The 13,768-nt window shown below is 36.8% G+C and overlaps 1 protein-coding gene across 10 annotated transcripts in view; it reads left to right on the forward strand.

Moving 5' to 3' along the window:
- Positions 1–13,768, forward strand: part of LOC138320617 (histone-lysine N-methyltransferase 2C-like) — a 90,111-nt gene that overhangs the window by 17,711 nt on the left and 58,632 nt on the right. For all 10 annotated transcript variants that reach the window (XM_069263718.1, XM_069263720.1, XM_069263725.1 and 7 more), the window contains 22 exons: positions 1,345–1,462; positions 1,595–1,664; positions 1,815–1,924; positions 2,224–2,355; positions 2,656–2,763; positions 2,971–3,090; positions 3,273–3,377; positions 3,883–4,064; positions 4,266–4,543; positions 4,828–4,935; positions 5,186–5,416; positions 5,635–5,835; positions 6,120–6,236; positions 6,452–6,570; positions 6,793–7,051; positions 7,446–7,538; positions 7,741–7,890; positions 8,145–8,219; positions 8,491–8,695; positions 9,075–9,283; positions 10,602–10,675; positions 10,992–11,042. In XM_069263718.1, coding sequence (XP_069119819.1) covers positions 1,345–1,462; positions 1,595–1,664; positions 1,815–1,924; positions 2,224–2,355; positions 2,656–2,763; positions 2,971–3,090; positions 3,273–3,377; positions 3,883–4,064; positions 4,266–4,543; positions 4,828–4,935; positions 5,186–5,416; positions 5,635–5,835; positions 6,120–6,236; positions 6,452–6,570; positions 6,793–7,051; positions 7,446–7,538; positions 7,741–7,890; positions 8,145–8,219; positions 8,491–8,695; positions 9,075–9,283; positions 10,602–10,675; positions 10,992–11,042 — 3,115 coding nt within the window. The remainder of the gene's footprint in view (positions 1–1,344; positions 1,463–1,594; positions 1,665–1,814; positions 1,925–2,223; positions 2,356–2,655; positions 2,764–2,970; positions 3,091–3,272; positions 3,378–3,882; positions 4,065–4,265; positions 4,544–4,827; positions 4,936–5,185; positions 5,417–5,634; positions 5,836–6,119; positions 6,237–6,451; positions 6,571–6,792; positions 7,052–7,445; positions 7,539–7,740; positions 7,891–8,144; positions 8,220–8,490; positions 8,696–9,074; positions 9,284–10,601; positions 10,676–10,991; positions 11,043–13,768) is intronic.

Here is a 13,768-nt window from a genome sequence, read left to right on the forward strand (position 1 = left end):
TCTCATAAAGTATTGAAGGGATCTTTCTCAAATTTCATATGTAGGTTCCCGTAGGACCCTAGTTGTGCATATTGCATTTTGGGACTGATCGGTCAACAAGATGGCCGACCAGCCGCCATCTTGGATTTTGATAGTTAAAGTTTGTTACCGCTATTTCTCAGAAAGTATTGAAGGGATTGTTCTCAAATTTCATATGTAGGTTCCTCTTGGACCCTAGTTCTGCATATTACATTTTGGGACTGATCGGTCAACAAGATGGCCGACAAGCAGCCATCTTGGATTTTTGATAGTTAAAGTTTGTTACCGCTATTTCTCAGAAAGTATTGAAGGGATTGTTCTCAAATTTCATATGTAGGTTCCCCTAGGACCCTAGTAGTGCATATTGCATTTTGGGACTGATCAGTCAACAAGATGGCCGCCAGGTAGCCATCTTGGATTTTGATAGTTAAAGTTTGTTACCGCTATTTCTCAAAAAGCACTAAAGGGATCTTTCTCAAATTTCATATGTAGGTTCCCCTAGGACCCCAGTTGTGCATATTGCATTTTGGGACTGATCGGTCAACAAGATGGCCGCCAGGTAGCCATCTTGGATTTTGATAGTTAAAGTTTGTTACCGCTATTTCTCAGAAAGCACTGAAGGGATCTTTCTCAAATTTCATATGTAGGTTCCCCTAGGACCCCAGTTGTGCATATTGCATTTTGGGACTGATCGGTCAACAAGATGGCCGACCGGTGGCCATCTTGGATTTTGATAGTTAAAGTTTGTTACCGCTATTTCTCAGAAAGTATTGAAGGGATTGTTCTCAAATATCATATGTATGTTCCTCTAGGACCCTAGTTCTGCCTATTGCATTTTGCGACCACCATCTTGGATTTTGATAGTTTAAAGTTTGAAAAGCAGAAAAAAGAATTGTAAGTTTGAAAAGCAGAGAAAAGATCCCTCTTTCATTTGTCAGACATAGATCAATCTTTGGTGGGCGCCAAGATCCCTCTGGGATCTCTTGTATTTACTAGCTCGCTGATTGACCCGAAAGCCCCAACCTGTCTATAAAGGCAACCTGTCTATAGGGACCGTTTTTCTGTCACCCCTTCAGTGGTCGTTATAGACAGGTTTGACTGTACAATTTAGCACATCACAAAATATCACAGCAAAAACACTTAGCATGATAAACTAATAAAAAATCAATATTGTGCATAAAAAACCTTCATCATACAATTCAGATAAGATAAAGGAATGCAGATCAAACCAAAGGAATTGTTGTAATATGAGACAAAATCATATATCGCATGTTTCAGAAAAACTTTACCCAACATTAACTTGATCAATCATGATGTGTTTTGTAGACATGTTCATGCCGAGTGTGATGAGACAATAGACTCAGGTCTTCTACAGAAAGTCAAGGAGGGATTAGATACTGATTATATGTGTACTATTTGTCGCTCTAGAGATCCCGCGGCTGATGTAAGTATCAACTCTTGACATATCAGTCTAGATAAAATAAGTATAAAGATGGCTGTAATTATTATAAGTCGTACTTGTATTGATGTCTATCTATCATTATTTCTGGGTGTTAATTGATGATATCTCTTACAGATGGATTTGCCATACCCTTATGCATTACCTGGGCCGCTGGACGACTCATCTGAAGACTACTTATTAAACGGTAACTCAATATTTCAATTCCACCAAAACTTTATTCAATTGTAGAGAAACGAAGTGTTCAAATTATGTAATTGATGATTTGTTTGCAGCTGTTTGTTTGTTTGTTCATTGCTTCTAGCTACTGATGTTCTAGTCTTTGTCCTGTTTACAGATGTAGATGACCTTGAAACAATGTCCTTCATTGGGGATGGCTCAAACCCGTTTCTGATGAATGAAGACTCCGTCTCCAGTATAGATATTGATATCAGTGTGATTGAAAAGGTATGTCACAATTTAAAATGAAAAAAATTATACTTTTATTAATACTTTCCACAATCTGCAAGTTGAAAAAAAATCAAAGAAAAATGGAAAAATGGGATTTGTAAACTAATATCGTAGTTTTTGAGATGTTGATAGAACAAAACACAGTTTTATACCTCATATCTGTATCAAACAACTAAATTCACTGATGATTTTACTTGATGTGTTTAGTCCAGCCTCACAGCTTCGCATTGTTGCATTTATGAACCATATATTGTGATATCTATATAATGTATTATATGTTGTGATTGTGTAAACAGGGTGCTGCCCAGCTTTCCCAGTTAACCAGTCCCTCACACCCTCATCCACATGGTGAGGGACATGGCATCGGCAGCAAGGGAGGTAAACTTAGTGCTATGAGTCGCAAGAAGATGGGTGCTGGTAGGCCAAGGGTAAGTGCCATGTCCAGAGAATTTTAATAGAATAACCTGTAGCATAGTCATATTATGATATAGTAGTATTGTATAATGGTGGCATACAGAATAAACAGAATGACGGGGAACTGGTACATAATTCACTGTCATATTTAATGCTATTACAAACTTAAAATTACATCTTTATTACCAAACTTCTTACAGAAAATTTCAAAATGGCATCTTTATTTAGGAAATTCCTTCAGAAAATTTCATATTTTCAACTGTTTTAACAGGTATTTTAACTTTCAGTTTGTTCAAAATTCTTATTTACTCTAGGGGAGACCACTTGCACCAGAAAAGAAGAAACGCCCTCCAACTTTTGGAGAAAGGAAACGAGGACCAAAACCAAAATTAAAAACAGGCCAGCTTGGAATTTCTGGCCAGGTAGGACTTCTTCAAAAACCTTGAATATTTGAGAAAAGTGTGACTAAATGTAAATATTAACATATTCAGCAGATAATGATATTTAGATTAATAAATATAGTTCTGTATATGTTATATAATAACAATGATGTTTGAATTTTCAACAGATCACTTCTGCACCTGGTCTGTGTATATATTATACAATAACAAAGTTTTTTTTTTCTACAGATCACTTCTGCACCTGCTGGAGAAGCAAAAACTAAATCCCAGGATGAGGACGACGATGGTGACGACCATCCAACAACACTCATCCTCGCTAACTCTAAAGACGACTTTGTCTTAGAACAGGTGAGGGTCCATTGTCTAAACCACAACTTAATACATGGAAATATGGAAAAAATGTGTTATCTATGTCATAACATTATTGCCATAATACAAATATTTGATAAAAACTATAATTGTGAAGAAATGCATTTAATCAAGTGATAGTTGAGTTTGCCTGTAGATGTCCACTGTTACCTTGGTTACAGGATGTTTGTAAGAGCTGTGGAAGCTTTGGTAAAGGAAAGGAGGGCAAGCTGATAGTGTGTACACAGTGTGGACAATGTTACCACCCTTACTGTGTCAGTGTAAAAGTAAGTGGACTGGTAACATTAACATGTGTTGGACATATTTTATATTTATTTTTCTCCTTCATTGATTAAATATTGTTGCTAATCTCTGGAATGACTATTGTAATTTACATGCTAAGTCAATGTTTTCCTTATTTTCTTATATTTTCAAATAACTGAAAAATCACTGAATACTGATTTGTGGAGACATTGAATGTAAGTATTTGGCACTGTTGATAGATATCAGGATGAATTAGTTGAACCTACAGTAAAACTTGTCAAAATCATCCCTTGTCTAATCCTGTGTATTCTGGCATCATTGTAATTTTCCTTCTTAATTTATGATAATTGAAACCTGTATAACCTGGAAATCTGGCTACCAGGTATACTGACCAAATATGCTGGTACCGATGACATCTGTTATAGCACTGTATAAATATTTTGTTTGAAACCCAGACATTGATTACATATATCTGGTGTACTGTTACAGGTGACAAAATGATTACATATATATGGTGTACTGTTACAGGTGACAAAGGTTGTGTTACAAAAAGGCTGGCGCTGTTTAGATTGTACTGTGTGTGAGGGATGTGGTAAACCCCATGATGAGGGTCGACTTATTCTATGTGATGAGTGTGATATCAGCTACCACATTTATTGTCTGGACCCGCCACTCGACCATGTTCCAAAGGGAACCTGGAAATGTAAATGGTATGTATAATTACAGTTTTATCTATAATAAAGGGGCAATACTTAGTCAGCATTTGTTCTTTTCTTAAAAGTATGTGCAAAATTGTGAAGTATAAATAATGAGAATGAAGACATATGTAGAATAAGAACTGTACAATATGTTTTTTGCGTGATTATTTTCTCGTTTGTGGTGTATGTGATTTGTGGGTTTATAATTTCTAGGTGTGTTATGTGTGTGAACTGTGGGTCAACTACGCCTGGATTTGGCTGTCAGTGGCAGAATAACTATACTCAGTGTGGGCCGTGCAGCAGTAAACAGGAGTGTCCAGCCTGTCAGAAATATTACCGTGAGGATGACCTCGTGATCCAATGTGTACAGTGTGATCGATGGATCCATGGCCAGTGTGACCAGTTGAAGAACGAGGATGATGCTGAACGGGCAGCCGATTTTGGCTACCACTGTCTATTCTGTAGGCCCAAGACGGGCCAGCCGGGTCCATGTGAGTTTATCTTTGGTTTAACAAATCTTCCATCTATTATTTTGTCAACAAACCTCGCATTCTAAAAACCATAAATGCACAGATTATAATGGTTGCCATAAATTCTGTAGAATGTTATTTAATATTTGCTGTTTGAATCAAGCTGAAGTGTATCTTATTAGAAGTAGCTTAATTTTTTATCCTTGTGACGTTGATGTTGTAGTTTTAAATTAATCTTTTATACTGACCTGTATTTTGATATATTAAGCAGAGCTATATTTCTAAATGCTATATGTTGTTTACAGTGCCTCCACCGCCACCACCATCGCCCCCAGAGGAGATAGAGATGAAGGCCCTGTCACCCTTACCTCCGCCACCACCCCCTCCTCCCCCAATGCCCCCTAGAGAACCTGGTAAGTAGATTATATCTACAACATTTCTGATACAATAAACATAAAACACTGGTATAAGTACCAAATTCGATCTAATTTATATGTATACTAAAACAATATTGTTTTCATGTTTAAATTTCTTTATATTGGCACTTCTTTTGATTTATATGGAGAAAGGTTTACAAAATAAATGCATTTATGGTATCAAATGTCCATCATTATCTGCCCTAAATTGTTGACTCAAAAACTGAGGTCATTTCATATTTTATAGAACCACCAAAGAAATTTTTCCTGGATGGTGTGTGCTTGTCCGAGTCTGGACACCAACAGATACAGAGTATTACAGTGCATGTACCGAAACCCAAACGAGTACGAAAGAAGATGGATGTGAAGCCACCAGTGTCCGAGGGTAGCCTCCCACTTTCTCCACCTGCAGCACGCCTCATGTCAATGCAGAGTCAGTCTTCTATTGATGGTGAAGAGTCAATGGATATTCTCAAAGGTAAGGACATCTATTTTACAGCTTTTCATGTTCAATATGTTGGTAAATACCAGTGATGACTTGAAACATCTGATTCACTCAACAACTTTGTGTCATTTCAAAGTTTTTGTGTGGATATCAACTCTTTTTAGTTAACACATTGTTCATTTACTTCAAAACATGAGGTTCTGATTTGGTAGGTTTGTTTTATTAAAGATCTGATTAACATATCGTTTTAGATGATGATGGTAAGTTGGTTGATCTTGGTGAAGGACTAAGTATACCTCCGTCTGCTCTAATGGAGGGAGATCTAGGTCCTGAAGGACTAGGACTGATCAGCCCCACACTGAACCCAGGCCTCCCAGCGACGGCTGACAATGCTGCCCCTGACGGAGTGGTGAAGAAGAAGAGGAGATGTAGACGAAACACAGTAAATATAGGTAATTACATTGTACATGTTCTACAAAGTATAGAAATCAGATCATTTAAGGTTTGGATGATGGAGATAGTTTAGTATAAAAGGAAATTAATAACCTAGCTACAGTCTGTGTTTCTGTCTTATTTTTGATCTTGCAGCCAAGATGTAGATGGTTTGTACAAAGATGTCAGTTGCTAATGGCCATCATATCATCATTGTTAGATATATGATGATAATATCTGTAGATATCACAGCCAAATTTTATGGGTGACATGACCTGTTGAAAACAAAGTGTTTTTTTCATAGGTATTGGGGGATTTATGGTACGTAGTCGAGTGAGACCAACGCCGAAGCAACAGTCAGTAGGAACAGAGACATCAGGGCCGGTAGAGGATGGACATCCAAAACCTGAGGGATCTAGTGGTATGTAATAATCTTTACCTCCTTAACAAGAGATGCATGTATGTGAGGATCATGATATTTATATTGATGTTTGTCTCTTGTGCAAATTATTTGATATTTAGTTCCCCAGCACGTTTGTAAATACTGTTTATTAAGGATTTTGGTTTTGATGGGAATTTTAGCCTTGTAGAAAAAATTATTTTAGGATAATAAAGATCTTCTTGAATATTCAACAGAAGTGACTGATAAACCAACAGCAGAAGGAGAAACACCGTCTGAAGAACCAAAAAAGAAACGGATTCGTCGTACAAAGAAAAAGAGTGCTCTAGAAGAATACTTCCCAACTTACATGCAGGTAGGCCAATGTTTCCCTCACCAGGTACAAGGTCTTTGAGTTTATATGTCTATTTTCTCTCTTGAGACCAAAACTTGGGAGGTTGAAGATGCATGATATTTATACCCCCAAATATTCCTGTCCATCCCCTCCATATTGTTATGATAGCAGACATGTATCTTACAGACATTTCTTGTTTGTACATAACTTTAAACAAAATTTTTTTACTGCTTTTCTTTGCAGGAGGCTTTCTTTGGTAAAGAAATGTTGGAAAAGACTAAAGCCACTGGTAAGGAGTCAGTAAAGATAGATTCCGGATCTGACATCGAAGAGTCCCGCACCTCTCCGGTAACGCTTGGCTTCCAGGGAGATCAGCCGTTAATTGGTCCAGGCTTGATTCCCACCTCCACGGTCAAGGTGCCTTCCAGTAGCCACCTACTTCCTTCTGTTGGACAACCCCTTCTGAATCCGATGGGGGTTGGAGGTAGCAGCGACGACCTTCGTAAGTATTACACCTGCAATCTGTAGGCCATTTTGTGTTATCTGTAGTACTAATCAAATTCAACTTCAAATAGAAAAGAAATAAATGGCTCTTTGCTTACTTTCACCATACCCAGAAAATATGCCAGAAACTTTTCAATTAGAAATGGTCTGTCTAACTGGTTTGTTGGCATAAAAGAAAGCCTCCTGCATACATTATTGATCCATTTACAATTATTGTTCATGGAACTGTTCATCTGTATTGCTCTAAACAGTGGATTATACAGTGTTAACTTTTTCTAGAAATTTGACGGGTTCTTTTAGAATTCTGTGCATACAGACAGCATGTGAATTTTATGTTTAGACTTCAGATTTAAACAATGACTAGTGTTATAATGCTAAAATATTTATTGTAGAAGAAACTGATCTGGATTTACTGCCTGATACATTACCACAAGATGAAGAATTAATCAGTATTATCAACAAAGAACTAGCCAAAGGACCCAATGGTGAGCTTTACATCTAAATAGGTGTGAGAATAATACATGCCTTACTTAGATACACAATTTCTCTTATTTCAATGTTCGCATATATATACACCATATGGAGATGGGGAAGGCAAAAATTTTAACAACAAATAGTAAAATGGAAAGATTTGAATGATTTTTCAAAGATTTTTAATTTTTATACATGTACCTTTAACCTTTGCAGAATTACCAATACTCGAAAGTGGCACAATGGACACAGAAACTCATCCAGAGGAAACTAGTCAAAAACACGAACCCAAACTGGACAGTATCCTGAGTCCAAGGTTTGATGATGATGAGAAAAACCTAGATGTCGACAAAATATTTACAGAAGGTGATGATTTTTGTTACAGAAATCTTACTGAACTGTTACATCTGTGAAGAAATGTCACTGGATTAAGCTGTAGTAATACAGCTTTAGAAGGACTAGACAAGTCCGAAAGCATGGTCATTAATAGATAGGTAGTAAGATTGTAATTCTAAATACAATTGTACTGAATAGATTTTGAATAAGGTCCTTCTTTAATTACAGTTAATATTGCTATAATGTATATCTATTACTGATAAAATTAATGTTTACACCTACAGATTTAGTACACATGGACATCAAGACTGTAGAAGATATCTTTAAAGGTGTAATGGAAACGGATCCTAGGCCCTCAGGTCAGTTGCGATTGTGATACACTGCTATCCTTAATTTTGCAGAAAACCTTACTTAAGTCAAAGTATACCAATTATGTTCTATGGACTTAGTTGGAGACTGGTTAGAAAGGTCAGATGTCCATATAAATGACACTTTCTAAGTAGCTATTTTGATGGAAATTTCAAGGTTTTAGGGGTCAAGTTTTTGAAATTTTGCTGTTTCAAAATGAAAACATAACAACTGTTTGGTACTTTCTATTTAATTAACAGCAATTTTCTGTTTCTACTTCAGGTCCCCCAGCTCCCCCAGGGTTCAGCATGCCTGGCCCTGGCCCTGGTCCTGGCCCCGGCCCCGCTCCCCACATCCAAGGAAAGGAGCCACCCCACCCACCTCCGGGTATGGATCATCCCCAGGTTCCAATGAACCCATGTATGGGGCAGGCACCGCTAGCTCCTCTGGTCATGCCACCTCCACAAGGCTTTCCCTCAAACTTCAGGTGAGTGACTTCTATAGAGTGGAAATTATCAGCTCACTTAGGTTTGTATCACAACAATGTATTCTACAGAACTCGTCTAAATAGCTACTAGCTATAAACTTTTCAACAAATATTGAAAAAAACTGTATTCTGTGGTCCACATCTAACTTGATTGTATAAAATTATTTACATGAGTGTTTTCACTATATCTAAGGAAATGGGACCATATTGTTTTGAATTTATGAAATGGTTACAAATTTCAGAGAAAATAATTCTATAATTCTGTATTGTGCCGGCAATTGTAAGTCATATTTATAATGAGTCAGGATGTCATCTGTTAACAATGCAATAATCATGTACAAATCATCATACCACTAAGCAACAAAATATTTTTGGGCAGCCCTAGTGCCATGAGCCCTGGAGGCTTCCCTAACAACCAGCCGCCATGGCAACAGGTGATGGCACAGGAAGACGAGCAGCAAGAGCAGGTGACGAGTCGTAGAAACATGCAGAAGTGGGAGTCGGATGAAGAATTGGGTGAACATGCAACAATATCAGCTGTCCTATACTGCAATCTCAAGCATCCTGAATTACGTCATGAACATCCAGGTATAATATATAACAAACTTTTTTTTTTGACGGTGTAGCATTTTTAATAATTTTGATATACTTGTAAATTGACATTGATTTTTTTTTTATATAGTTTTTTATTTTATGTCAAACAATATTTCAATTTTACATTAATCACATACTCATGAAATATCAATATAGTTATCTTCCATGCACATCTTTCACTCTGCCATTCTTTCATTCATCAGCATAATTACATTGTTTGGGTTTTTTGATAGAAAGGGAGGAGGGAGAGAAAAAATAAAATAAAGAACAAAGAATTGGGAAGGAAAGAAGGGATAATGGGATGAACTAGAAAGGAGAGATTGTGAAGAACAAGAATTAAATGTAGAAATAATCTGATGAAAATTAATGAATAAATCAATGAAAACATGAGTTAAAAAAAAAAAGAAGAAGAAAGAAAGAAGAAAGAGAAAAAAAAAGGAGGCAAGAAGTTAGACAGACGTTTCATTTTTGATAGTGATAATTGAATGAAAAATTACTGCTCAACATCCCAGTCAAAAGCAAGCATGACACATGTATGTATGACAACAAATAAATATATATTCTATTTTAATAAAAGATATGTACAACTGTCAGGGATTCGTAAGTTCTACTAGCATTATCCATTTTTTCCAATCTTTAGTAAAAAATTTAAAAGTTTTTTCTCGTTTTCCATAAGCTATATAGCTTTGAACATAATAATAGTCTTTAATAAAGTTTAAAAAAGCCATCACATTTAAATAACTGTGTAAATATCTTGTTTCATATAGTGTTTGATAAAAAGAACACTTTCATTATCTATTCTTTGATATATGCTGTTATGATTAAGTTTTCCGAAAAGCATAGTTTCTTTATCAATTGCAAATGGTATAAACAGAATATCTAAAAGACTTTCAAAATTAGCTAAAAAGTTCTGAACTTAGAGCATTCCCAAAATATATGAGTGATTGTCTCCCTTTCTAAAGCACATAACAAACAATGAGGATTATTAGAGAGACCAATTTTACAAAGATAAGTGTTAGTTGTTAGTATATAGTGTAACAAACTTTTAATTTTTATGCTCCTCCTCAAACATGTAATAAAGCTCACGAAAACGTCTGTGTAACCAAGTGTTGTATTTGGCTAATTGCAAGAAAAAAGTCAAACTCATACACAATGTGTTCAATAATTTTTGAAAGTTAGTCTATAGTGTTGGCTAAATTTGATCAACTTACCTTTGAAAAGCCAACAATGATAAGAGATCTGATGACAACTATTGGATTTGTTCTTTTTTAAAACTATCTTTCCCCTCTAACAAATATTGTTTTATCATCAGATTGGCAGGAAAGAGTGAAAAAGATTGGAAAGATCTGGAGGCAGTTACCATCAGATGACAAGCAACCATATCTGGTAGGTATAGCCTGATAAACAACTGTTTATATGTTTCGTCACCATAAAAGGAGGAACTATATTTTACCTAGTTCCATCTAGTTCTGTCCAGATTGGAGGCAGGGCATTAATGTCCTAATGATATACCCAGTAAAGGAAAGTTGGTGTTGATTCTTCAAAAATAACTAATTGTTATTGCAGACTTTAAATTTCAGAACTTGTTCCCATATAATAATCATTTTAAAAGGCAGAGTTAAATAAAAACATTAAATGCCAAATTCTGATAAAAGTTATTATTCAGGTAGATTATGTATACATGAGGACGATTTCATTGCAGCTCCAAGCAAGAAAAAACAGATCTTCCAGTAAAGGACAGAAGGCTAGAAAGGTAAGGAGTTAAGTTAGGACAGAAGGCTAGAAAGATAAGGAGTTAAGTTAGGACAGAAGGCTAGAAAGGTAAGGAGTTAAGTTAGGACAGAAGGCTAGAAAGGTAAGGAGTTAAGTTAGGACAGAAGGCTAGAAAGGTAAGGAGTTAAGTTAGGACAGAAGGCTAGAAAGGTAAGGAGTTAAGTTAGGACAGAAGGCTAGAAAGGTAAGGAGTTGATTAGAAAGAAGCTAGAAAGGTAAGGAGTTAAGTTAGGACAGAAGGCTAGAAAGGTAAGGAGTTAAGTTAGGACAGAAGGCTAGAAAGGTAAGGAGTTAAGTTAGGACAGAAGGCTAGAAAGGTAAGGAGTTAAGTTAGGACAGAAGGCTAGAAAGGTAAGGAGTTAAGTTAGGACAGAAGGCTAGAAAGTAAGGAGTTAAGTTAGGACAGAAGGCTAGAAAGGTAAGGAGTTAAGTTAGGACAGAAGGCTAGAAAAAGGAGTTAGGAAGAAGTTAAGTTAATTAGGACAGAAGGCTAGAAAGGTAAGGAGTTAAGTTAGGACAGAAGGCTAGAAAGATAAGGAGTTAAGTTAGGACAGAAGGCTAGAAAGGTAAGGAGTTAAGTTAGGACAGAAGGCTAGAAAGGTAAGGAGTTAAGTTAGGACAGAAGGCTAGAAAGGTAAAGAGTTAAGTTAGGACAGAAGGCTAGAAAGGTAAAGAGTTTAGTTAGGACAGAAGGCTAGAAAGGTAAAGAGTTTAGTTAGGACAGAAGGCTAGAAAGGTAAAGAGTTAAGTTAGGACAGAAGGCTAGAAAGGTAAGGAGTTAAGTTAGGACAGAAGGCTAGAAAGGTAAGGAGTTAAGTTAGGACAGAAGGCTAGAAAGGTAAGGAGTTAAGTTAGGACAGAAGGCTAGAAAGGTAAGGAGTTAAGTTAGGACAGAAGGCTAGAAAGGTAAGGAGTTAAGTTAGGACAGAAGGCTAGAAAGGTAAGGAGTTAAGTTAGGAACAGAAGGCTAGAAAGGTAAGGAGTTAAGTTAGGACAGAAGGCTAGAAAGGTAAGGAGTTAAGTTAGGACAGAAGGCTAGAAAGGTAAAGAGTTTAAGTAGGACAGAAGGCTAGAAAGGTAAAGGAGTTAAGTTAGGACAGAAGGCTAGAAAGGTAAAGAGTTTAGTTAGGACAGAAGGCTAGAAAGGTAAAGAGTTAAGTTAGGACAGAAGGCTAGAAAGGTAAGGAGTTAAGTTAGGACAGAAGGCTAGAAAGGTAAGGAGTTAAGTTAGGACAGAAGGCTAGAAAGGTAAGGAGTTAAGTTAGGACAGAAGGCTAGAAAGGTAAAGAGTTAAGTTAGGACAGAAGGCTAGAAAGGTAAGGAGTTAAGTTTAGGACAGAAGGCTAGAAAGGTAAGGAGTTAAGTTAGGACAGAAGGCTAGAAAGGTAAAGAGTTAAGTTAGGACAGAAGGCTAGAAAGGTAAAGAGTTAAGTTAGGACAGAAGGCTAGAAAGGTAAGGAGTTAAGTTAGGACAGAAGGCTAGAAAGGTAAGGAGTTAAGTTAGGACAGAAGGCTAGAAAGGTAAGGAGTTAAGTTAGGACAGAAGGCTAGAAAGGTAAGGAGTTAAGTTAGGACAGAAGGCTAGAAAGGTAAGGAGTTAAGTTAGGACAGAAGGCTAGAAAGGTAAGGAGTTAAGTTAGGACAGAAGGCTAGAAAGGTAAAGAGTTAAGTTAGGACAGAAGGCTAGAAAGATAAGGAGTTAAGTTAGGACAGAAGGCTAGAAAGGTAAGGAGTTAAGTTAGGACAGAAGGCTAGAAAGGTAAGGAGTTAAGTTAGGACAGAAGGCTAGAAAGGTAAGGAGTTAAGTTAGGACAGAAGGCTAGAAAGGTAAAGAGTTAAGTTAGGACAGAAGGCTAGAAAGGTAAAGAGTTAAGTTAGGACAGAAGGCTAGAAAGGTAAGGAGTTAAGTTAGGACAGAAGGCTAGAAAGGTAAAGAGTTTAGTTAGGACAGAAGGCTGAGAAATAAGGAGTTGATTAGAACAGAAGGCTAGAAAGGTAAGGAGTTAAGTTAGGACAGAAGGCTAGAAAGGTAAAGAGTTAAGTTAGGACAGAAGGCTAGAAAGGTAAGGAGTTAAGTTAGGACAGAAGGCTAGAAAGGTAAGGAGTTAAGTTAGGACAGAAGGCTAGAAAGGTAAAGAGTTAAGTTAGGACAGAAGGCTAGAAAGGTAAGGAGTTAAGTTAGGACAGAAGGCTAGAAAGGTAAAGAGTTAAGTTAGGACAGAAGGCTAGAAAGGTAAGGAGTTAAGTTAGGACAGAAGGCTAGAAAGGTAAGGAGTTAAGTTAGGACAGAAGGCTAGAAAGATAAGGAGTTAAGTTAGGACAGAAGGCTGGAAAGGTAAGGAGTTAAGTTAGGACAGAAGGCTAGAAAGGTAAGGAGTTAAGTTAGGACAGAAGGCTAGAAAGGTAAGGAGTTAAGTTAGGACAGAAGGCTAGAAAGGTAAGGAGTTAAGTTAGGACAGAAGGCTAGAAAGGTAAGGAGTTAAGTTAGGACAGAAGGCTAGAAAGGTAAAGAGTTAAGTTAGGACAGAAGGCTAGAAAGGTAAGGAGTTAAGTTAGGAAATAAGGTAGTTAAGTTAGGGAAAGATAAGGAGTTAAGTTAGTAGGACAGAAGGCTAGAAAGGTAAGGAGTTAAGTTAGGACAGAAGGCTAGAAAGGTAAGGAGTTAAGTTAGGACAGAAGGCTAGAAAGGTAAGGAGTTAAGTTAGG

This window comes from Argopecten irradians, chromosome 4, assembly GCF_041381155.1.
Source record: "Argopecten irradians isolate NY chromosome 4, Ai_NY, whole genome shotgun sequence".
In the NCBI taxonomy this organism is placed as follows: Eukaryota; Metazoa; Mollusca; class Bivalvia; order Pectinida; family Pectinidae; genus Argopecten; species Argopecten irradians.